The 24,429-nt window shown below is 38.8% G+C and overlaps 2 protein-coding genes across 2 annotated transcripts; one reads left to right on the plus strand and one right to left on the minus strand.

Annotated features, from left to right (window-relative positions):
• Window positions 1-618: 618 nt before the first annotated feature.
• LOC134740771 (WD repeat and FYVE domain-containing protein 2) lies at window positions 619-16,268 on the plus strand. Its single transcript, XM_063673373.1, has 9 exons — window positions 619-911; window positions 1,749-1,929; window positions 3,946-4,112; window positions 4,899-5,012; window positions 5,196-5,321; window positions 5,513-5,709; window positions 6,163-6,304; window positions 7,070-7,163; window positions 7,505-16,268. Exons 1-9 carry the CDS (start codon window positions 751-753, stop codon window positions 7,577-7,579), a joined length of 1,257 nt encoding a protein of 418 aa, XP_063529443.1. The 5' UTR covers window positions 619-750; the 3' UTR covers window positions 7,580-16,268.
• A 742-nt stretch (window positions 16,269-17,010) lies between these two features.
• On the minus strand, window positions 17,011-20,195 carry LOC134740772 (peritrophin-48-like). Its single transcript, XM_063673374.1, has 3 exons — window positions 20,004-20,195; window positions 18,592-19,921; window positions 17,011-17,817 (listed from the first exon to the last, which is right to left on the minus strand). The coding sequence occupies exons 1-3, from the start codon at window positions 20,083-20,085 to the stop codon at window positions 17,517-17,519; spliced, it is 1,713 nt and encodes a 570-aa protein (XP_063529444.1). The 5' UTR covers window positions 20,086-20,195; the 3' UTR covers window positions 17,011-17,516.
• Between the last annotated feature and the right edge of the window lie 4,234 nt (window positions 20,196-24,429).

A 24,429-nucleotide genomic window follows, 5' to 3' on the forward strand; every position in this document is an offset into this window, starting at 1 on the left:
TTAGTATGGAATTTTTTAGTTCCATTTTACTTAATTTCTACTATTTAATGTCGCACTCGCACTTTATAGCAATAGCCAGCCAGCAATCGCAAGATGTTTAATTAGTTACATTAAAATAGATAAACTTTAAAAAAAGGTAGATATTTGACCAAAATTTCCTGAATCCTTGTGGAAACGGAATTTTATAGCAACATTCTTAATAAAACGTCAGTGTCAGCAAATGCGTCACTGCGTCAATGTCATCGAGAGGTCAATTTACAAGGTTACGTAGTAAAAATTTATTTTGCAGGTTCGATTACAGATGTGTATGGTTTTAGCAAGGTAGCAATAAAAATTACTTGAATACGAAAAGAGTGGCACTGTTAGTAAACATTAAAAATTAAATATTTCATGTTTGAAAGTAAAATTAGCGTGAAAAGGAACGACTGCTCAAGGGGAATTATTCTCTAAACTCTCAAACTTGTAAACAAAATTTAAGTATACAAATAATTTATTAGAAGAAAGCAATATTGTATTTTTTCAAATGTAATTGTTTTTTAGTAAATTAATCACTATCTAATGACTTATTTTTCAGGAAAAGGCGGCATTTTTTTTATTTATTTATACTAATCCCAGAGATATTCATTCGTTATAAGAATAGCACCCCTAAACCGGAATGTCAAAATATAATGACGTTATTCTTTCTATGTAAAGAGGTGGATAGAAATCATATAGAAATTCATATTTATTTGTTGTTTAATATAATTTATAATGGCTGCTGAAATCAAGCCCGCACCCAGGACTCCTAACGACAGGTTTTCGACCACAAAGAAACCGGCCCTATTGAGTAAATTGGAAGGATGTACAGACGATGTCAACGCAGCGGTTGTTATTCCTGGCGAGGATGGAGTAATTAGCGTTTGCGACGATAAGTGAGAGTTTTGGCTTATTTTAATTAGCTCATATCCCTCTTGGATACTGCTGCTTGATTTTTGGGCGGATACTTTTCGCCTACCTTGTTGTAATTTTATGTTAAACATACCCCCAAAGTTGTCAACTATTGTGTTTTATCTCTAAATCATCTGTTTGTAATCGGTATCAAATTGATCTTTGATACAACACATACCGTATGTCTGGCCCCTGAACAAAGCATATTCATCCATAAAACCTTGAGCATTTCAGATGTGATACATTTCTTAGGATTATGTTAATTGATTCCTTGTATGGCTTGTTATTCATGTTATAGGTGGTGTCACTTTAATTATATATTTGGAGTAGCCTTAGATATTTATTTTTTATAATTGAAAGAAATATTCAACCAAATATCCTGATGTTAATTTTATTTAGCTGCTGTTGTTTGTAATATGAACTGTTTGTAATTTGTGTAGTGTAAGGTATACCCGGATAAGATCGGATGGAGGGTAAGATCGGATGATTGCAATTGCTACCAAAGTATAAATTATTTTACATCACTAGCAGTACAATGTGTGACTCCATTTCATCCCGCCCCTTAATAAAAATAATTATCTTCTTATAAATCTTAATATAAATAATTATCTCTGAAAACTTGTCCAAAACCTGTTAATGGTACAGTATGTATAAGCTACTTTATGGTTTACTAAAAAGGCCAGTGCTGCACTCTGGTGGCAGAACATTGCAGTAATATCCCCTATTGGAATAAAACTACAATATTTTTCACAAACCAACTGTTTTATTTCCTAAATATGTTGTATAAAAATACATGGACCTCATTTTTCTTATTATTTCAGGACAGTCAGAGTATGGCTAAAACGAGACTCAGGCCAGTACTGGCCCAGCATCTGCCAGTATATGCCCTCCGGCTGTACGTCCATGTTCTACACACCTGAGACCCGTCAGCTCTTCATTGGCCAGGAGAATGGCACCGTCTCAGAGTTCACACTAGCTACTGATTGTAATAGGATTAATCCTGTAAGTGTAGTAGGGTTGGTATAAGTCTGGCCTATATTGTTCAAATATCTGACAGTATATGCCCTTTGTTTTTAACTGTAACTGTGAGTATATGGATGATATGAATTTGTAATCTTTGGTGATGAATTAATGTTTTTTAAAGGTTATTGAGACATTATAATAGTGTTTTATACAATCGTGATATAATAGAGAGCTTTCCAGTCGAGTACCGTGTTCAGGTCACGAAGCTTCCTGAGTGGCCTAATGAAGGTACGAGATCGAAAAGCTTGATTATATCGCTATTGTATATGATACTTTTTCTAAGAGTCATCTAAAATAATACTTTTTCTACTATGAAACCTAAAAATTTTAAGAACATTAGGTAATTATCTCAGTAGTACAAAAGACATCAACGCGTGCATAATATATGAATATATTAATTACCCATGAAATAGCCGAGCCGCGCGTTGGTGTCTTTTCCATTGGACCGCGGGATTGGTCAAATTCATTATAGTTGACTAAACCTTTTCGAAATGAATATTCAATCCATAAATTGTAACTAACAATTTATGGATCTCAGCTATCTGAAAATATTTTTTTTTTTCTTTTTTTTATTATTATTATAGTTGGGAGCCCATACATGAAAAGTACCCAATTACAATTTGGTATTATTATTATTATTACAGCTTTATTTTCCACTTAACAATGTATTTTTCAATTTATACTTTATCTATAACTGTCTTTGTTATGTGGCCCCTCTGAGGGTAAAAGCCTCCTCCATTCTTTTCCACCTTTCCCTGTCCTTTGCGTATACATCCAGCTTTTTCCTGCTGTGTTTATTATGTCATCGGCCCATCTTTTCTTTGGTCTTCCCCACTTTCTTTTGCCTTTTGGGCCTAGCCATATAGTTGTTTGACGCGTCCATCTCCTATCTTCATATCTTGCCAAGTGTCCTGCCCAATTCCACTTCTGTTTTAAACTAAAATGAAGAGCATCTGTTAATCTAGTTTTTATGCGGATGTCTGCGTTTCTCGTTTTTTGTATCTTCCTGAGTTTCAGTATACTTCGTTCCATCGCATGTTGACAAGATAGTATATTGTTTTTTACTTTTTCAGTGTAGACCCATGTCTGGCTAGCGTATGTTAAGCTGGGAAGAATGGAAGAATCCATTATGGTCTTCTTTATACTAAGGCTATAGTTCCCTTTTAGGATTTATTTTTGGGCCCAGTATTTCTTCCAAGCTATACTTATTCGTCTGTCTATTTCATTTTCGTTGCTATTTGCTTCAAAGGACACTAATTTACCTAGGTATACATATTCTTCTGCGTATTCTATCGGTTTTCCCTCTACATTTACTGTTTTCTTTTGGCTATTTGTCATGATTTTAGTTTTGGATGGATTCATGTGTAGGCCAATTTTTTTGCTCTCATAATTTAGGCTTTGTAGCATTGATTCTAGGTCCGTCGCTGATTCACTAAAAATAACAATGTCATCTGCAAACCTTAGGTGTGTTAGTTTATTATTTAGTATCCATAAGCCTTTATTTTTTCAATTAATGTTCTTGAAAATGTCTTCGAGTACAGCTATGAATAGCTTTGGGGATAGTGGGTCTCCCTGCTGCACCCCTCTTCTAATTGTGAACTCTTCCCCTTGTTTTTCCAGTTGCACTCTACTTGTGCTTTTAGAATAGATGTTTTTTATGAAATATCAAAATAAAAAAAACATAAAATAAAAAAATTTGGTATACGAAATTTTAATTCAACCATTACAGTCGACGAGTAGATCTTAATGAAATTTATTAAGACCGTATTTGAAATAATTGACCATTTCAAATATTAGGGACCCTTAAGGTGATTAAAAAGAAAACAGTGCAGTGGTCTCCTAATGCCTAATGGTATTTTGACATTTCATCTGAACACAAAAATATTTTAAAATGGGTTGTGTATATAGGTCTGCATCGGATAGTCATCTGACGCGGTTAAGTTCCTTTAAAAATTATCGATTTTATAACGCTGGTGACTTTTGTTTCGTTTGCAGACCCGCGAGTATTTAGCGCACACGGCGCGTGTGACCGGAGTGCAGTTCTCGCTGGGCTGCGAGTGGGTGCTGTCTGTGAGCCGCGACAAGCTGTTCTCGTACCACTGCAGCGAGACGGGACGCAGGATCGGCGGGTACTCGTTCGAGGCGTGGTGCACGGCTTTACAGTATCCTTTGCTTATGATTGATATTTATTTTGAACGCCTCGTCTTGAAGTATTAGCATAAGCTTAAAACTATTTCGCAAATGGATCCCTAATCGATTTTTCAAAAACTATATTGTTTTTGAAAAACCTACCGTCAACCGGGGTGAATAGGGAATCTATTTATATTTTCAAACAAATAATACAATTTGTGCAGGCATTTTTTAAGAAATTGTCAGGTAAATCACATTTTATGTTTTGTCCCTATTCACCCCAGTCATCCTTATTCACCCCGGTTGACGGCATTGATTTGCCTCACAATATCCCACTATGTGGGTGTGATAATTTGTATCACTACATAGTATAAAGCAGGCGCTTTCCGTTGCCTGTCTGTCCCTAATGTATGCTTGGATCTTTAAAACTACGCAATGGATTTTGATGCGGTTTTCACCTATCAATAGAGTAATTCTTGAAGGTTTTAGTGTATTATTTATAAAATGTATTATATGTAAAGGTTTTCTGTAACCCGTGCGAAGCCTGGGCGGGTCGCTAGTTTATGCTAAATTACAACTTTTACACTAATAGTCACTGAGCTAAGTCGCAAGCTGGTGGACAGATAGCCAAATGGACATAACAAAACTGTGGGGGTTCTGTTTTGGATCCAAAACTAAATAAAATTTGTGTGTGTCCTTATATGTGTATTTTTACACGCTGCATGAATTCATGGCCTGATATTCAATTGAGCATACCGGACCACTAAAGTTTTATTATGTTACAAATATATAGAAATAAATTCCTAAGCAGTATGCAGGTTCGACTCTCAATCGAAATACGCATTCGTGGGCGATTACAGCGGGCAGATAACGATGTTGAAGCTAGACAACAATGGCGCCACGCTCGTCACTACGCTTAAAGGACACACCGGGTAAGATAAGAGTTGTAATGTGTCATACAAACTCATTCAAGTAGTATGCAAGTTTGTTCTACATGGAGCCGTCTAAAGTCTCAGTGATGTTCTTGATACACGAACTCCGTAAAATAACAATTCTGTTGTTCAATAGGGAAATCCTTTATTAAACATGATATTGACTTATGGTATTGCCAACAGGTCTGTGCGCGTGTTGAACTGGGCGCCGCAGCCGCAACTCCTCTTCAGCGGTTCCTTCGACCAGACCATCATAGTGTGGGACATCGGCGGGCAGAAGGGCACTGCCTATGAATTACAGGGGCATAGGTAAGTGGACACGTTTTATTGATTGACTAATTACAAAGGCATACCTAGGTGAGTTCGCTAATTGATAATTGACTAAGGTTAATTTGCACTGATTACAATTGGGAAGCTACCTATACAACTAATTAAACCGCTCCTTCCTGACCCGTAGTTTCTTTCATATATATTTCTGTACGTGATTTTTTTCCTTACAGCAACAAAGTGACGGGCCTCTGGTACGTCGGAAGCTGCATCCGCCTCGTTTCTGGTGGCGAGGACGGCGCACTCGGGGTCTGGGAGATGGGGGTGCGGCGTCGCGAGACCCCGGCGTGGCGGGAGGCGGACCTCTGCCAGCTGTGCCGGGCGCCTTTCATATGGAACGTGCGCGCCATGATGGAGAAAAAGCAACTAGGTTACTTGACATTACCCCATAATATAATTCCATATCGCAACGCAGCTAGTATATGAACGTAATAACCATTACGCCATTAGACACCTTCTAATCGAGTCTGAAGGTCTGAACGTCGGAAATGTTTCTTGAAATTAAGTTGGAAGCAGTTTCGTCAGTTGGTCGAAAATTTAGATAATCTCATTAGAAGGGATGTTTAAAAAAAAAGATTGAAATGCTTCCATCTTCTATACAAATCACGGAGGTGTAACTCAAAGGTGTAGCTGTTAGTGCATCATGACCTAAGATTCAAAGTGTCCATGCAAGGTGGTAAACTCCGTCTTCGCCAGTGACTGTTCTTCAAAACTTAATATTACATTAAAGCGCTCTCGCTCACACAGGAAACTACTGCTTATACTATATGCGAAGCAGACTTGGTTTAAAGTGAGTTTTATTGACTGTTCTGTGTTGTTACAGGACTGAGACAGCACCACTGCCGCTGGTGCGGCGCAGCTGTTTGCGCGACTTGCTCCCCGCACCGCTTACCCCTACCTGTCATGGGCTTCGAGTTCCCGCAGCGCGTCTGCACCGCCTGCTACGAGACATTACGACATGAACCGTAAGTGAGACAGGGATGTTGCAGGACAGAGACAACACCACTGCCGCTGGTGCGGTGCAGCTGTATGCGCCACTTGCTCCCCGCGCCGCTTACCCCTACCCGTCATGGGCTTCAAGAGAAGAGACATTACGACAGGAACCGTGAGTACTTTTAGACATGAATGCTGCTGATTTGGGACGAAAACTCCGTCGCAAATTCTCCCTTTTGGAAATTTATTTATAACAGACCCAATGGTTTCGAACTACATATATGAAAAAAAGCACAATAGGTTATTTTCCTACTAGTCAAATCAGTTTCTTTGTTAGAATTGTCAGAACGATTTGCTAATATGTAATTTATATGAAAACTAATATAGTGACGTCACGGTCAACTCACCTACAAATTGTGTTTAAAAATAATCATCTAGTAATTTATTTTGTGCATGATGTGAAATAATTTATTTTAACTAAGTACAGGAAACATTCACATTGGCGGGTTCATTGTAATTTTTGCTTTCCATAACATCGTTGACACCAGTTAGCACTATTGATTTGATTCATTGCTTCTCACAGTGCTCATATGGGGCGTTTTCTATGAAAAGGGACCTTATTGTCGATGGCGCTTACGCCGCACAGCGTCGCGCGGCATTGTATTTATATCGGAGCATCGTTTATAATGGCGTAAGCCAGGTCCCTTTTTATAGAAAATACCACATATATGATTTAACTAGTGATAGTATTTCCATAAGAAATGTTTTAATTTGAATTCTGCCTCTGTTTGTTGCAGTCGCGAGTCGCTAGCATCGTTCCATGACATGAAACACGCCGTAGCATCGCTGTTCGTGGACGAGGCGACAGGGCGCATGGTGACGGCGGGCAAGGTAATTAATAATGTAGAATTAGGTACCGCCGTCAACCGGGGTGAATAGGGACAAAACTTAATACGTGATTTACCTGACAATTTCATAGTAACTATCAACACAATTTGTATTATACAAAGTCTACTATTATTTCCAATCGAATGATAAGTACAATTTTTGTATTTTTTTTTAATTGTCAGATATATCTAATTTAAAGTTTTGTCCCTATTCACCCCGGCCCTCCCTATTCACCCCGGTTGACGGTACTTTAATTCTAATAAGTTCAAAATTAAGTTGCTTGCAGCTCAGACGTATAACTTGCCTTGTACTTGTACTATTATTAATTATGTACTATCTTACAGGACCGCGTCATCAAGGTGTGGGACATCTCCGCACTCCTCGCACCCGCGCCGCGCGCCGGCCCCAGCGACCAGTAGCCGTGAGTCGCAACTCTGAACTCTAACCGTATACACCGAAAGTCGAAATTCTCAATCCCCATTTCTATCGCTCGATTGGAAGTGATAGAGATGGAGATAGATGAAGTTTACACTTCGATTGCGGTAACGCTCTTGAAGTGATACATTTAGCAACCGATCCATAGTTTTTTTCTTAGTTGTTTTGGCTAAAGGTCAAGTACGCAGCGATTTTACAGATATGAAAGAGGTGATTGTAACGGAAAACTAGTGTTCGATTGAAATCAGATTTTTTTCCGAAACCGAAGGTTCGATTTGCTCTAGTTTCAAATATTATATTTATACCGAAACCGAGACTTCGGTCGGACACGACCAAAAATACAGGCTTATAAGTTTCGGCGCGGCAGTTTTTTAGCCAAAACCGAACCGTCGGCCGAAACAAGATTTATGCCAAAACCTGCCGCAACCAAAACTTCGGTCCGACATCTTGTTCTAATGTGTTTTTTCGTCTCACATTTTGCTTAATGAGAGAGTGAGACGCAATGCACATTGGACAAAAAAATTGAAAGGTGGAATACCTCTAAAACTTACTAATATAAAAACTACCAGAGTCACACAGTAAAGGTTAAATGTCAAATGACAACTTGTGACTATGGATCGGTTGAATAGTCGCAACATGAAACGTCCTCTAATTATCAATAATTATCGATTTATTGTGACATAATCGGTGAAGGTTTTACACAACGTTACATAGATGGCGTCATAAACAATCAATTATAAATCGCGCGTTTTTGCGATACGGATACGGACTGAGCGATCAAACCTTCATTCATAGTAAATAATGGGTTGTTATAACTCGACATAAAGCGACTGATTTATTAACAAGCAGTCCATTGTAATCTGAACTTTAAGATCTAGAGTTAAGATCATAATTGCATTACACAGCTAGCGAATTTATGAACTAAACACTCTTGTTCACCATCGACCTTTGTAAATTCCTTAAAGATCAAATTCGCAAAACTGAATATTAAAAATATATATACCGTCAACCGGGGTGATTAGGGACAAAACTTAAAATGTGATTTACCTGACAATTTCTTAAAAAAATACCCACAAAAATTGTATGATACAAAATCTACTATTATTTTCAATCGAATGTTGCAATTTTTGTAGGTATTTTTTAAGCAATTGTTAGGTAAATCACATTTTAAGTTTTGTCCCTATTCACCCCAGCCATCCCTATTCACCCCGGCTGACGGTACTGAGAGTTGCTGAAAAGTTGTTACACCCGTGTGAGCGAGCTAGTCGCTCATTCGTCCTGCTCTTGTCGAGAGAAGTGAAAACAACAGGGCCCTATTTTACTTTGCTAAAAGGTTACCATTTTGCAAGTCTTAAGTTTCGGTATATTTGAAAAATTGTAACATTGTAAGATAGGGCCCTGTATATGCAGCCAGTGAAAATAGTGGTGGTGGTATTGACTTTTCTTATAAAATGTAAAAAAACTCTTATGCGTCTGACAATAGAGTCGTGGTTAGATATGAAGTTGTCGGTCCATTAATTTTACTTAATACATGTTAAGTTTTCATACTTTCCACCACATTTTCATTCAGTGCTTAATAACTGGGGCCCGTTTCATGACAGCTTGTAACTACTAATACAAACGTTCGTGGAACAGGCCCATGTAATTTATATCAATGTATATTAAGTGTTCATAGGCAGGTGGTTACTTCGATCGTAAAAATCGATTAAATAGTGTAGTTTATGGATATAGGGGCCATTTTATTTCCAGTTGCACATTTATTACACTTTTTTTTTAATGGGAATTTTTATGTTATTTCTAGTCAGAATAATAACGAGCTGCTTCGATCCTTATAAGAGAAAAAGTGTCCCAAAATGTCCATACATTTGTCTATCTTTGCATTCCGTTACCGTCTTACCGTCTATGAAAAATGGTATTAGTTGCTCCTTCTCAAATGTCTTTTTCGTCTAAGACGGTAATCTGTTAAACAAAAGCCATTGTTCCGTTTAAGTGAGCGATCGCCCATTGTGTACCATTGTCTCTGACAATGACACGCGCCGTAGCACGCGCTCAGACTCAATGGTACAATGGTACAACGCGACCGCTCGTACAAAAGGAACAATGGCTTTTGTTTAACAGATTACCGTCTTAGGTAAAAAAGTTATTTGAGAAGATGCAGACTATAACTGAATGGAAATAAAAATCTTGGGACAGTTTTTTCTCCTATTATAGGATCGAAAGAGGTCGTGATTCTAAGTAGAAATAACATATAAACGTCAAAAAAATTTATCGTGTATACCTTAAAATAAAATGGCCGATAGCGCATTTATATCGGGTGTGATCACTAGCGAATCAACCCAGGGCTAGTTCTCACTTTGTCGTTCTCTTTCCAACCAGTCAAGTGCGAAAGAGATACGATAAACGCTACACTAGCGCCGTTCGAAGGGATATTAAATATTTACCTTCTAGAAATTATGAATTAAATATTTATGGAATTGTTTATTGGAATAATTGTTTTTTAAAATATATCTTATTAATGGTCCAACGAACGTTTCAATGAGTTTTCTCCAGCCTACTACTAAGACTGATCCTTTCCCTTTCAGAGATAATTTGATTACAATACTAATCTCCTTTTCTGAAATATTTTTCTGTTCTAAATTGTAACCTATGTTTCTTTATATAAGGTTCACTTTAAATTGAAGTATGGAAACAAGCACTTTTCGGATACATTTGTTTGTATTTGTATTAAGCAAATATTAAATAGGTTCTAGAGTCAACTTGATGGATCTCTAAATACGAAAGTTTTTAGATCTTGATTACTATTTGTCCTCCTTCGTTTGTTACAATGAGATTTGCTGATTCGTATATTAACAGTACAGATAGTGCGAAAGGGACTTAAAAAGGGACACCTTTCCGGGACATTACGTGAGCTCTATTAATAATGGGTAGCCCCGTTTTCGCTTTGCTGAGATTCACTAAAGGAACATCTTGCGACATTTTGCGAATGGGTGATAAAAACAACTATTATTTTAGGCGCTCAGAGTCCTATAAAAGGTCTCCCGTTCCATTGAATTTTGAATCTTTAATTTGAGAAATCAAAATTGCATTTGTTTTAACAAGTTTTGATTCGTGGGCGGCTAGATGATATCATTTCCACCTTTTTTTCTTGCAACGCGTAGTCGATCTCTAAAGGCTCTCTTGATTGTTCAAAAACTAATAAGAAAGGTGCATTTTATCCACATGGGAGGCAAAGTAATCAAATGCAAATTTGGAGTTGTTTTCTTATGTTTGCTGGTAGAATTGACTTTTAAATGATGTTTTTGAATGATCAATATTTAATAACATTTATTTTGAATCGATTTGCTTTGATTTTGTTTGATATTTTACAGTCAGTATTTTCCTTGTGTTGGTGAGGTGAACATTTTTGTGTTTCCCTCGGTGGCAAAATTTGTTTAACCCTCGTGCCTTGAAATCCTCGCAACGCTCAAGATTCAATTTTTTGAACCACTCGCTACGCTCGTTGTTCAATTTTGGAATCTTTCGCTTGCTCGGTTATCAATATTAGCACGAGAGGTTAAACAACAACTTTGCCCCCTTGTAAAACACTAACACAAGGAAAATACTGACTGTAAAATGTCAAACAAAATCAAAGCAAATCGATTCGTCAAAATGAATGAATGAACAATCAACTAACTATTATTTTCACCAGCTGGTGTGGTGAAAATAATAGTTAAATGTAATTCTGAGTACAGTGGAGAAGGCAAGTATGAATGATAATGTGTGACCAGAACGTGCGTGATCCTAATTAAGAATCATGTGTTCATGGGATGTATGCGCAGCTATGTGTATGGGTGTTTCCATGTCTAAATCTATCAATGTTATCATTTATTATAGAGACATCTATCATTTAACAGATTATGAAAGAAATTAAAGACGGATTTCTTTCATTCATTATTATAAAGTATTTTTTAAGGTTTTGTTCATTAGAATCATATTTAAATAACTCTACATGATATACATGCACAGGGTGGCTCAAAAATACGTTGACATATAATTTTTTAGGGTTTTTTTTTTCTTATTAAAAACATTTTTACCAAATGGCATTAAAAACCCGGCCAAGTGCGAGCCGGACTCGCGCACCGAGGGTTCCGTACTTTTTAGTATTTGTTGTTATATCGGCAACAGAAATACATCATCTGTGAAAATTTTAACTGTCTAGCTATTACGGTTCATGAGATACAGCCTGTTGACAGACGGACAGCGAAGTCTTAGTAATAGGGTCCCGTTTTCACCCTTTGGGTACGGAACCCTAATTAAAGCTACGATCATTTAACTAAAAAAAAAAATATCTTTAAAATATCATCCTTTAGCTTTTCAATAAGATTATTAACAACATGCACCAGTAAAAATTCATTATCAACGTATTTTGTGCCACCCTGTATAATTTATTATTACTAAAGAAGAGACGCGTTCCATATAGATTTTCGTACATTGACCCGCCTGTTGACATCTCTATTGCACGCGCATTATTATTAGGCTTGAGTCGGTCATGAACTAAGAACTGTTAAGAATGAAATTCCGTGAAGGACCGAAAGGAACTAAATCTTTTTGCACGCTCTTAATCGGTCTTTAGATCTTTTAGTTCAGTGGGATTGGAGAGCGCTTGACTGAGTGAAATAGAAAACGGACGGAACGAAACGGTTCACAATGTCGCTGGCACTAGTGCGAACGAGATGAAAGAACGACGTGACACGCCAAAGCCCTAAAAGTATGAAGGAAAATCAAATATTTTCTATATATTGATATTTTGTTAAGGTGTTTTAATGTTTAATATCGACATATCATATCGTAAAACTTGAATTATATTCAGTTACCAAAGACTGGAGAAAACTCGAATGTGAAACCGATTCCTATTCATTCCCGGCTCTCGATAACCGAACTGAACTAAATTAACTAAAAGACCGAACTAGTTCTTTTGACCGATTGAACGAGAGCGGAGCGCTCTGTAGTGAACGAGCAGGCACCAGCTTACCTGCTTACTTATCACGACAACCGAGAGAGACGCAGCTACTATGGCTGAGTGCGAGAATAGCGGGGTTTAACTACCACAGATACTTATTATAAAGTGTAACGATTTCATTGATATTGATTATTGAGCATAGGAAGGAGGCGTGAGATTATATAACGAGTTATATTTTTCAAAATTCGTATTCGTAATAAAGTCACTAATGTAACTAGTAACTACACTTGTTTAAGAATAAAATGTTATTAAATTTTAAGTATTATTAAAATTGATTATACTAAAGAATATACACGGTGTTACTTGAGCCACTGAAAACCTGAGACACCCCAACAGATTTTTTTTTATTTTGAACTCTTCTTGAGTATTTATTCTTTAATCCAATACATATTTAAAAAAATATTCGTTGTTTAGTTTTCTTAACAATTCTACACAACTCGACTATTCGACTGGTAATTCTACACAAGATACTACGTCGTTTGAGTGACATAAAACAATTGCTAGTTACCATCGTAAACACTGTTAACTGACCATTTGCAGACCTTACTGCAACGAGATAAGGTTTACCAATGGCCAGTTAAGGGTGTTGCTTATTGACAAATAACGTGTCAAATGCTAGTTATTGATATTGTTGCATTACAAACTTGTAGACTTGGCATGTAAAAAAAATAAAAAATGAAAAAAAGAATACCCCCATAAAAATATAGCGCAATCGATTTTCCTATCGATTCTGAACAATCTGTTTTTAGGTTTTCAGTGGGTCATGAAACACCGTGTATGTTTACGAGTTTACTTTAATATTAAATAATGTTCACTTAGTTTTGGCAAAGTTTTTGCGATTACTAATTGAGGTAATTGGGTAGGGGGCAACATTGAATTGAATGAGTGAATAAAATCTAGATCTTTTAGTTCATTTCATTCAATACAGTTCAGCTTTCGTGAATTGTACTTAGGTTTTTATTAAGTAAATGCTACTGCAACGTCAAAAATCGCGTCCGTTTGTAAAATTAGTTACTGAACATGTACAAAAGGGTATGCCAAAGATGTTAAAGTCAGACCAAGCTAAGTTGGCAGCGATTTTGATAGCCCCAAACGGTGCAAGTGTTATTTTAAACGTCAAACTTCTATGAGATTATGACGTTAGGCCAGGATTACACTTGTAAGTTTTACTTACGTAAGTACACAGCTATACTACAGAATGAGATATGAATACCGTTATCTCACTCTAGCAAATAGCTTTGTCCCTACTTACGTAAGTAAAACTTACAAGTGTAATCCTGGCCTTATAATAACAATTCATTTCTTAATTTATATTTCATTACTTTTAGTGGTTGCACATTGTTGTTTTTGTTTTGTCATTCATACTTACTTATTTTCTACACATTCCCTCAAAGGTTGACTTGAAGAGATCCCGTATAGGGATAAGTTCGCCTTTGTTGTATTTAAATCTGTTTGTAACTGTGTTTTTCGTATTTGTTTTTCATCCATACTTGCATCGTCTGGGCTTTTAAAATCGCTGCCAACTTAGCTTGGTCCAACTCTATTTCTTTATGTCAGGTGGGGCTTATACACTTGTTGTGTACTGTCAGATAAAGGGAATGTCTATCTGACATCAAAAACATGTTTAACGGTGCCGGTTTTATGATTATGTTAATAAGTGCGGTATAAACACTAAGGTCCCCTATACACATACCCCATACACTTTAAAATAGGTAATTGAAATTTTTGCAATGCGTGTTCGCTTATTTTTAAATACAACTAGGTAGCTATAATAATATGTATATGAAAAATTTCATTTGTTATTTATTGGTTCATCTGTGAAAGGGGGCCTATTCTTTGGACAATAAATCCAATTATAGAATCAGCATAACTAATCAATTCACCCTTACACGAGTAAGGGGGTGTTTTTTAATAATATTTGGACAGTTCCTATTTGTCTATATCTATTTTCTCTTTTTACCACAGAATAGATACGTAAAAAACAACTCACCGAGCAATTGTCCCAACCGAGCTTTTGCCTCTTTAAATCATAATACCTAAATAAACAGAACAACTAACACAATAAGAGAAATAAAGACAAGTAAGGATGAATCGTCTGCAATAATTATTCTTTTTGCCCCATGTAGGATAAATTGAATTATATTTCTATACAGGATGATTTAGAAGACGTGAGCAGGATCAACACTGCGCATTTCGTAAATTACAAGCAACTGTTTCGTATCAGTATTAGTGAGATTAACGTTAATTTTTTAAGTAGAGTTGAAAATAATTTATTTACGACATGCATGGTCGTACTACAATTAAAATAAGTACTAAACTACCGATATTCTGTGTCAACTTTTGTCTGTGTACTTTTGAAAACTCTTATCTCACTCAAGTTTGACAGTTTATTTTCTTCATAATTAAAATGCTGTCATTACGGTTCGAGATGTTTATTAATTAGGTGTTGTAGGGTAACCATGATTGTAGACAATTAAATTTGTCCTCACCAAAGTTAAAAAATCAGAAATAGTGTGGTTTGTTTCAAATAAATACGACGGTGATCGAATTAATTGATTAATCAACAGTTACTGAGTGTGCAGAATTAGTCCTGCTCACGTCTCATGGATCACCCTGTATATTGGTATCAGAGCGTTACTGTTTACTCGTCACGTCGCCATCGAAGAATAAAATACGTACGTAAATTAATTATTAAATCGGACATTACTTTGCGGAATTCCATACTAAGTAGTTACTAGAGAAATATTTTTTCTAATATATTGTTTGAACACTGCTAGGGTTAAAAAAAGCTTTACCTACTTACTAACGAAACGTAATTTTTTGTGAATCGTACTAACATCATAATGCACTGATGCACTTGTTTTCGGTGTGGACCAATTCAAAAATAATTTATAGTAAATTTTGTGTACAAAAGTATCTATATATTCAAAATTTTTGTCTGAATCTTTCAATGTTTTTCACATAAATGTATAAATACTTATTTTTTTAGGAAACAATTGTGAAAAAGAAAATCGCTTGTTACATACGTAAATTAAATACACAAATTGTATAGAAATATCATGCTTTTAATGTGTATTGCCAAATGTTAACAATAGTTAAGCACTAGGAGGATCACAGTAATATGTGCCATTTTCAACCAAAAGGGTACTTATTGTTGGTTGTCAATAAGGCGCTAGCTTCAATGTGAAATCAACCTTATCGACAACCGACAATGTTCACTTAACCTTTCACCTTTTGGTTGAAAACGTCATATATGATTTTATGATTATTGCCAAAGTTCTTATATCAACAGAGTAAGATATATATTAGCAAGGCACTTTATTACTGTGACCAGAGTATATAATTACATATTTATTAATCTCGGACAATGTTTATTGTCTCAACTATTATGAACATTATGATTTTGTTCTAGTGACGCTTATTGTCATAAGCGTTCACTAAATTGTTATACTTAAATATTATATTTGCCTTTTGTTTTCAAGGCAACGAAAAATATATATGAAGTTTAAAAAGGTGCGTTATTTTAAGTCGTTTTAATAGATTTTATTTTCTTATTCGCAAAGCTTACATACTTTGTGTTTGTAAAGTCATACTGTAAGATAGTCACTGTGTAATTAACATGTATACTTTTAGGTCGCTTTAAAGTTTTTATGCCAATAAAAATATAGATAAACTATGCGTTTATTTATGTCAACCTTTAACACGCTAATGTTGCATAAACCAAAAGTTTCAATGTGATTGAAACCTCAAAAACTTATTGCAGAAGGCGCTTTTTTGATTGTCTACTCAGAGCGGTACTGACTACGTTTTAGCTTTAGGGCGTCCGCTAGGTGGCGCGGGTGCACAGAGCGGGCGTACGCACGCGGGTGCAATTGTAGGTAAAAGTTAGCGTTACTATTTTTCGTTAAGAGTCCCCGGCAAGCTCGGCCGAATTTCCGCTTCCCATACAAACGGAGTTTCGCTCTCATTTTAAAAATACGTGTTGGATTGTAACAAAGGTTTGCATATACAATGACATGAGGTATATCTAGGTCTATAATTAGTTTATATAGCTCCAGTTTATAAAACAAAAGAGATACAGCAAAAACAAGTTTTGTAAGTATGAAAAACTTAAATTCGCTGTATTTTTTTAAACTATGGTATCTGAAGCTACATAAACTAATTACAGACCTAGGTGTACCTTATCTTATTGTAAGTACGAAAATTTAGAGCAATCTAGCGAGTCGTTTTAAAATGAGAGCGTAACTACGTTTGTATGGAGAACCGAGCTTGCCGGGGACTAACTAAACCCGCTCACAAGCTACGTGCACCCGCACCAGCAAGCGGACGCCCTTAAAAAGAGCTGTACAGAAGTAAGCGTGGGGTTTACTAGAAGGAATGCTGTACGGTAAAATTAAGTACGGACATATTATTTATTATATAATATAATTACGAAAACTAAACTACATGTTATACCCAATACATTTTTACGAATCTGTCTTGTTCTGTACTGTAACCAAGATACATGTTACAAAAAGTGTACGTTTAAAAGGTTAACTAAAGTAAAATATGTGAACTAGAGGTAGATGCCACTATACCTAAATGAGTGAAAGACTATGGTACTAAATATTCACAGCCTCCTAATCTATATAAATATCAGTCAGGTACTTATCTCCCTCGCTCGTAGCGCTATATTCATCTCTTTCCTTCCCAGCGGTTCCCAACCTTTATCGATACATGACCACTTCGATTGTTATAGACTTATAAGGTTTAGTTAGTATCTGGTACGGCCTAAATCCTCAGACCGATGAAGTAGGTAGTATTCTCTCTTCCTTCTTTATCATATCGTTAAGATGATTTTGGGTCTGCAAGTCTAAAACAACATCCTAGTAATCGTGGTCTTGGTTGATCTTGGAGGCTCGGACCGGTGGGAAACTGCCCGCTCATCCAGGGCATGAGTATTGAGAGCTCGGCACGCACACTTGTTCGTTAAACACTTGCTGCGCAGGACAGGTTAGGTACGTCCTTTCCCCCGTCACGCAAAAGTAATAGCTCTTGCACTCCGTTCCCGGTTGCACGAAGAAGCCGTCTTTTTCGCAGCGGCTGCCTCCGTTCTCGAGGGTGGCTCGGCGAGGCGCGCCGCAGTCGTGGTGGATGGGGTCAACGCAAGCTCGGCCGTCGAAGATCTTGCCGCCGAGGCAGGTAAGTGTTGCGAGGCGGTCGCCGCCTTCGCAATAGAAGTAGCTGGAAGATTAGTTTTGATATACAGAATGGCTAAAAAATAAGTGCATTCCCGTTGCCAGGGAGGTTTTGGTATTATACTGAGCAACTATTACTTACGGACCAACCACAAAATCGCGAAAAAAAAAATTTGCCCTCCCATAGAAAATGGGCCAGCAAACAGGTATGAAAAAGCCAAATTTTTTTTCGCGTTTTCGGGGTTGTTCCTATAGTAAAAGGTTGCTCAGTATAATCCCAAAACCTCCCTGGCAACGGGAATGCACTTATTTTTTAGCCACCGTGTAGTTAATAGATACTTTAGCGTTGATTATTCTATTCTAAGTTAAGGGCGACTGTTTGGGCACCAAACAGCTTACGAGCTTTTTAAAGTACGTAAGTAAGACAGTACGTAAGTAAAGTACGTACGTAAGTAAGACATAAGGGTATGGGACATATTTTTGAGTATGATTTGTGCACCCATATTTTTACACTTGACTGTACTTTAAAATACTATAGTATAACTAACTGAACTAAGAGTATATTTGTTACCTATGTCAATTTTAGTCACGGAACCTTGTATTCAAACCGTGTTAAAAAATAGGTACTTAGGCAGTTTCATAAAAATTACATTGTTAGAATTTACAAATGACATGAGGTGATGTAAGAACGCCATTTAGTGACACTGTTGTTTTTACGACACATTGTTTACGACCCATATAAAAATAAGCAGTAGGTAATGGGGCATTTAGGGATCTATTCGGTATCGGACTAGACGGTTGCCTAAGTACTAGTACATACCTGTTGCAATTAGTTTCGAGGTCAGCATGGTATCCATCAGCCAGGCCGCTGCAGGAGTAGTCATCGTCGCTGCAGCGCGAGCGCGGCGCCGGCACGCATGCATCGCCATCGAACGCGCTGCCCGCGGGGCACGCGTACGCGGCCTTCTCGCCCCCCATGCACGCGTAGTACCCGCGGCAACCCGCGCCGCGTGCGCGGTAGCGCCCGTCCGCGCGCCCGTAGCACCCGTCCGTGGCCAGGCTCGGACAATCGCGCCAGGCCGTGCCGCCGCGGCAGCGCGCGCCGTCATACACTAGACCGGGCGCGCAGGACATTATTGTACGGAGCTGTCCCTCGCAGTGGAAATAGCGAGTGCAGTTGGATTCTAAATCCTGGTATGTTCCGCTTGGGCGCAGCTCGCACTCGCCGGCCGGCGTGGGACCTTCGCACGCGAAGGCGCCCGGTGGCACGCAGTTCGTCCCATCGAAGACGAGTCCACCGCCGCACGAGCCGCGTGAAACCACGCGCTCTCGCCGGCACTCGTACCAAGATGAACAGTCGCGCCAGTCTCGATGACGACCGTCGGGGCGATTATAGCATGGGCTGCGAGCGGGAGGAGGACACTCGGTACGATCTGCTGGTAAACATCCTCCAGAAGTGCCATGGCCACCGGCGAATAGTAGTCCGGGTTCGCACACTCCGCGACGAATAACGCGCCGCTCCTCGCACACGAAGTATTCTCGGCAGCCAGTCGAGCGGTCTGCATACGCACCGTCTTCTGCGTGCTGACAGAAAGAGGAGCATGTCTCGTCCGAGCAAAAGTCTGCATCACCAGCTGGCAGAGGTATTGCGGCTGAGCGCGGAGGCGGACAAGTGGCCGTAGGATCGCACGGTCCCCCACATGAAAGGACCTCTCGTAGTTCAGCCCCGCGGCAGCGCAATGTGCGGCTACAATCATGTGATGAGTCCGGATAATCACCGTCGGGTAAGCCTGCGCATAACGGCTCGTAGCACGTTCCAGCACCGCGAGTGCAAGCCTGACGCTCCAAGTCAAACCACGCGCCCGAAGGGCAGGCGTGTTCTACGGCGGTTCCGTTCTCGCAGCGGTAGTAATGCCGGCAGGCAGTGTCGGGTGTAGCGTACGCGAGGGTATCTCCTGGGGCGCAGATACGACGCACACACGGTTGCTGCCTTCGGGACACACATGCGCCGGCCACCTCGCTGAAAGCACGCCCAGGACCACACGTGTAGCGGCCGGTCGCTGAGCCGCCGGAGCACCTCACGTACTCCCGACAATCCGTGTCATAGTCTGCGTAAAGCCCATCTCTGTTGCACGTAATATCTCCACTGACTGAAACAAATTATCATTTTATTAGTACGGTGAAGTTTTTAGTAGGTTACATTGATAGGTAAAATTGAAGTGTTATGCTTACCATCGCATTTCGCGGCGACCGCGATCGCAAAGATCGCGGCGAGCCGGCAGAAGGCTCGCGAGGCTCGCGCGCGGGCAGACATGTCGACGGCGGGTCTGCGACTGACGGCTCGGCGCCCGCGCCGGGGTTCCTTGACATTCGCAACGCACGCCCCCGCGGTAACCCGATCCCTGCGGAGTTGCGGACCACGGCCCGGATGCAGCCTCCGAGTTAGGAATCTAGACACGCCATGTTTGTCGAACTTGGCCGTGAACTTTAACTTCTCATTACGTAACAATGAGAAAAATATGTACCGATGAAGCTGTGATAATGTAATTAACACGCGGATCCTTATAAGGGTCGACGCTAAGCAGGATGTCTGTTTCTCCCGCATACTACTAAATAAACAAAATCTCCATTCACATCTCGAGTCAGAAGGTGGACAAGGTCCATTTTATTTATATCCATTGATCGCACAATTACTATGTTGCGGTTGCCACAATAGCACCCGTGGGAAACTGATATAAAAAATAACTAAAAATAAAAAAAAACGGCTAAGAGCACGTCGGCCCATGCTCAGTGTAGGGTTCCGTAGTTTCCGTCACAATAGGCTAAACTAGAGCTATTAGTATAGAAGATTGTTAACAAAGGGATGAAATTATGCTTGGTGCCTTTCACCCAAGTTAAACAATCTTTTTTTCAAGTTTGAAGACTCAAATTAGTCCGATTTGTGCAAAAGGTGGGATTTTTTCGATAGCGAATGTATGAGAATTGTAAGGGGGAATTCAAAGGGCTAGTGGGGGTTACGGCACCACTTTTCAGCCCGGCAACATCGGGTTTCTAGGAGCGTAGGAACCCCACTACAAGGATCAGAAGTCAAACTGCGGTGCGCTATTTTTGCAAACGAACATCTCATTAGAGCCTGCTCTGTTTTTCGTTCTAAGAAAATTGTCAATAGGCAACGGCATTACTCATTCAGCCAATGAAACCGTTTTAGAGAAAATTAGTAACAATTGAATCAGTAAAATAAGCAATTTTTATCTAACATTTTACTTTATTTACATAAATAACGCCAAATAACTTTAAAAATCCAGTTAATGTCTTAATAACGTTTAACTGTGTGGCTGTACGTCTTTTTACTATGAAGTGGAGACTTTATGTGATAACTCATAAACGGCTAAACTGATCATGTTTGCTATAGTTTTCATTTAATAAATAAAATAAATAAATAAATAAATAAATAAATAATAAATATTATAGGACATTCTTACACAGATTGACTAAGTCCCACAGTAAGCTCAAGAAGGCTTGTGTTGTGGGTACTTAGACAACGATATATATAATATACAAATACATAAATACATAGAAAACACCCAAGACTCAGGAACAAATATCTGTGCTCATCACACAATTAAATGCCCTTACCGGGATTCGAACCCAGGACCATCGGCTTCACAGGCAGGGTCACTACCCCACTACTACTAGGCCAGGCCGGTAGGTTTAATGTCTTTCTGAAGCTCTATTCCACGATTTATTTTTATAATTTTTGAACCCATGGTTCAAAAGTTAGAGGGGGGGAGACACATATTTTTTCTTTCGGGGCTATTATTTCCGAAAATATTCACTTTGTCAAAAAATGTTTGTTGAAGACCAGTATTCGTTTTGAAAGACCTATCCAACGATACCCCACACACTGTAGGGTTGAAGCAAAAAAGAAAATTACACCCCCACTTTACTTGTACCCTAAATATTTTGTTTTTTAGATTTTATTATATGATTGTTGGATTTGTTGATTTATATAGGTATATAGGTAACCATGCCAAGTTGCAGCTTTCTAGCACTAACAATCACGGAGCAAAGCCTCGGACGGACGGACGGACATGGCGAAACTATAAGGGTTCCTAGTTGACTACGGAACCCTAAAAAAAGGCAACGTGTCGAAACGAAACGCAAATACGTAATACTTACTCGATACCGAGGCGGAATCTCTGAGAATCGCGCGGGCATACGAATGAGGCTCCATCGGCATGCATCAGATAATAATAACATTGATGTAAGGTAAGGTAATCGCACACTATGGTATTTGACATTGAGGATGTTTCTACGCAAAAGGATGTGTCCGCTGTTATTGTTTACGGAGCTGCACAGATGCTAAAAGGTATAAAAAATACGTGAAGCAATTAGTAAACGCGTCATTCGCGGTAAAAAAAATGATCATCAATAAAGTAATCACAAACAACTCTGTAATCCACACCGTGTGCTTAATTTTCTATATTTTAGTTCAAAGTCGCTCTAATTCTGCCATGACAACAGATGACCTTTAAGGATTTACACCTTGACGAACATCCTGATCACAAAAACGACCATGGCGCCTCAGCAGGCCCAAAGGTCTCACCGAGTTATGTAAGGAATGCGATATCGATGACACCGCCGCGGAAGGCACTCGCTCCTCTAATTGTAATCGATTACTCGATCATTATCTCACCTCAATTATCATAATACCTACAGCCTCGAGCTTAGTTCCGCATCCACGGCGCTTGACCGTTACGCGACGATGGTCATTTGAGGCGAGATCGAGATGAGTTGCTTTAAACTGTTCCCATCACTAATAACCGAGCATACATCCTTAGAACCTACCATTATTCATGTCACCTCTGATTACGTAAGGTTGTTATGACCTCGCGATCCTAATTGTGCTGGTTCTCTTACTTCTCTTGTATCAATGCCTAAGTGCCAATAGTAACACAGTAAGCTGTTGAAAGAAGTCACTGTTCCTGATTTGATTAGGTGATTATATAAGTAACGGTAGTTTTAAGCTCAAGCAGGGCTTTGTTGAGTGGGTACCGTATGAAACTGTTCAAGTGCTTGGTCAGCGGAATCTAGACTGACACACAGAAAACGATTCGAACACAAAATACAACAATGTAAAAATAGTTGACCCGTCAACCATAGGGCTAAACAGAGAATGTAGCACAATCAGATCGAATGCTCCATTACATCCCTTGTATGAATTGTATCCATGCAACTTTGATTAACCGGACTGGTTCTGGTTCATAATCCGGCTCGAAGGACCATATGTAGCCGCCGGCGTGTAGGTCTCGACGACTCAAATAAAAAGGCTTCGATTTGAAGTTAACTGATATAATTCTTCCAAGGTACTGGTTACAAGGGTTTCTTAACTAAACGGTTAAATGTAGAAGTGGTAGTTATGATATAGGCTTATGAAAGAGTGATCTAGCAAAATTGAACATTAAAAAGGTGGTTTAAATTTAGGTGCCTCTAATTGGCCGCGATACAAATTATGTAGAACGCTCCTATTGGTGCTTTAGAAAAAGCTTCGTATACTAGCCGAGCCCGACGGCTGCGTTTAGCTACTGCATTGGGAATAATTTAAGATTTTATACAAATAAAAGGTTGCGTTCGCAACACAGACTTATATAGACTGATATATCAGAAAAGGGTTCTTATGCACACGAAGCATAAGGACCCTTCTCTGATGGAAAGCCATATATACTTCCAACATTATTTTCTGCCTAACTTACCAATCCAATATACTTAACCAGGTATGGCAAACATTTTGCGAGATCAAAACGGTTAGTCAAGGAATTCAAGGATTAAGGGAACCTTGACTTTTAACTTGCCCGAATCACATTGCTGCGTGCCAACACTGTCAGGCGTGACATTGGTTTGCCATCACTGACCTATGCTAACTACAGCTTATTATGCTAACTTACAACCACCCCCCCCCCCCCCTTCTGCAAATGCAACCTACTTACTCAAAATTTTAACTAAATAAAATGTTCTTAGATAGGTATTATTTCAGCAGGAAAACTAATTAGTTTTATTATTTGTTAACAAATGTCAGCGGCTTAGTATTTTTGAAAGTGATATTTTTTAATGATATAGGAGGCAAACGTGCAGAGGAATCGGAGGGGTTGTAAGTGCGTTGCCGATATATTTATACCAAGTGGGCCTTGTATCACGAGAAAACAATTAAAACATATATTGTACTCCTAAAACGTTAAAACTTTTGTAGTATAAAACTTTAAAAAAAGGTTCCGTACGTTTACGGGACTTCAGATGAAGCTTAAGCGGGACCGGAAGTTTGTAGAGTTAAGAAACTTAGGACGATCAAGTCACCCGTCTTTATAACATTATTCCTAATTAGTTTGTTTTTTACGGTTCCGTACCCAAAGGGTAAAAACGGGACCCTATTACTAAGACTTCTGTGTCCGTCTGTCTGTCACCAGGGTGTATCTCATCAACCGTGATAGACTAGATAGAATTTTCACAGATGATGTATTTCTGTTGCCGCTATAACAACAAATACTAAAAAGTACGGAACCCTCGGTGGGCGAGTCCGACTCGCACTTGTCCGGTTTTTTTTTCTTGCATAAAAAATGTATGTCTTTCCCATCACGGAACAATGTTGTTCCGGACCTTTGGG

The sequence above is a fragment of the Cydia strobilella genome, chromosome 4, assembly GCF_947568885.1.
Source record: "Cydia strobilella chromosome 4, ilCydStro3.1, whole genome shotgun sequence".
Classification (NCBI taxonomy): Eukaryota; Metazoa; Arthropoda; class Insecta; order Lepidoptera; family Tortricidae; genus Cydia; species Cydia strobilella.

Bases quoted from the DNA above. Each gene is read 5' to 3' on its own strand.
- LOC134740771 (XM_063673373.1), top strand. From the start codon at position 751: ATGGCTGCTGAAATCAAGCCCGCACCCAGGACTCCTAACGACAGGTTT. The intron at 912-1,748 runs GTGAGAGTTTTG...TTATTATTTCAG, and splicing joins ATTAGCGTTTGCGACGATAA to GACAGTCAGAGTATGGCTAA. The intron at 5,013-5,195 runs GTAAGATAAGAG...TATTGCCAACAG, and splicing joins ACGCTTAAAGGACACACCGG to GTCTGTGCGCGTGTTGAACT.
- LOC134740772 (XM_063673374.1), bottom strand. From the start codon at position 20,085: ATGTCTGCCCGCGCGCGAGCCTCGCGAGCCTTCTGCCGGCTCGCCGCG. The intron at 19,922-20,003 runs GTAAGCATAACA...AATTTGTTTCAG, and splicing joins GGTCGCCGCGAAATGCGATG to TCAGTGGAGATATTACGTGC. The intron at 17,818-18,591 runs GTATGTACTAGT...CTAATCTTCCAG, and splicing joins CTCGAAACTAATTGCAACAG to CTACTTCTATTGCGAAGGCG.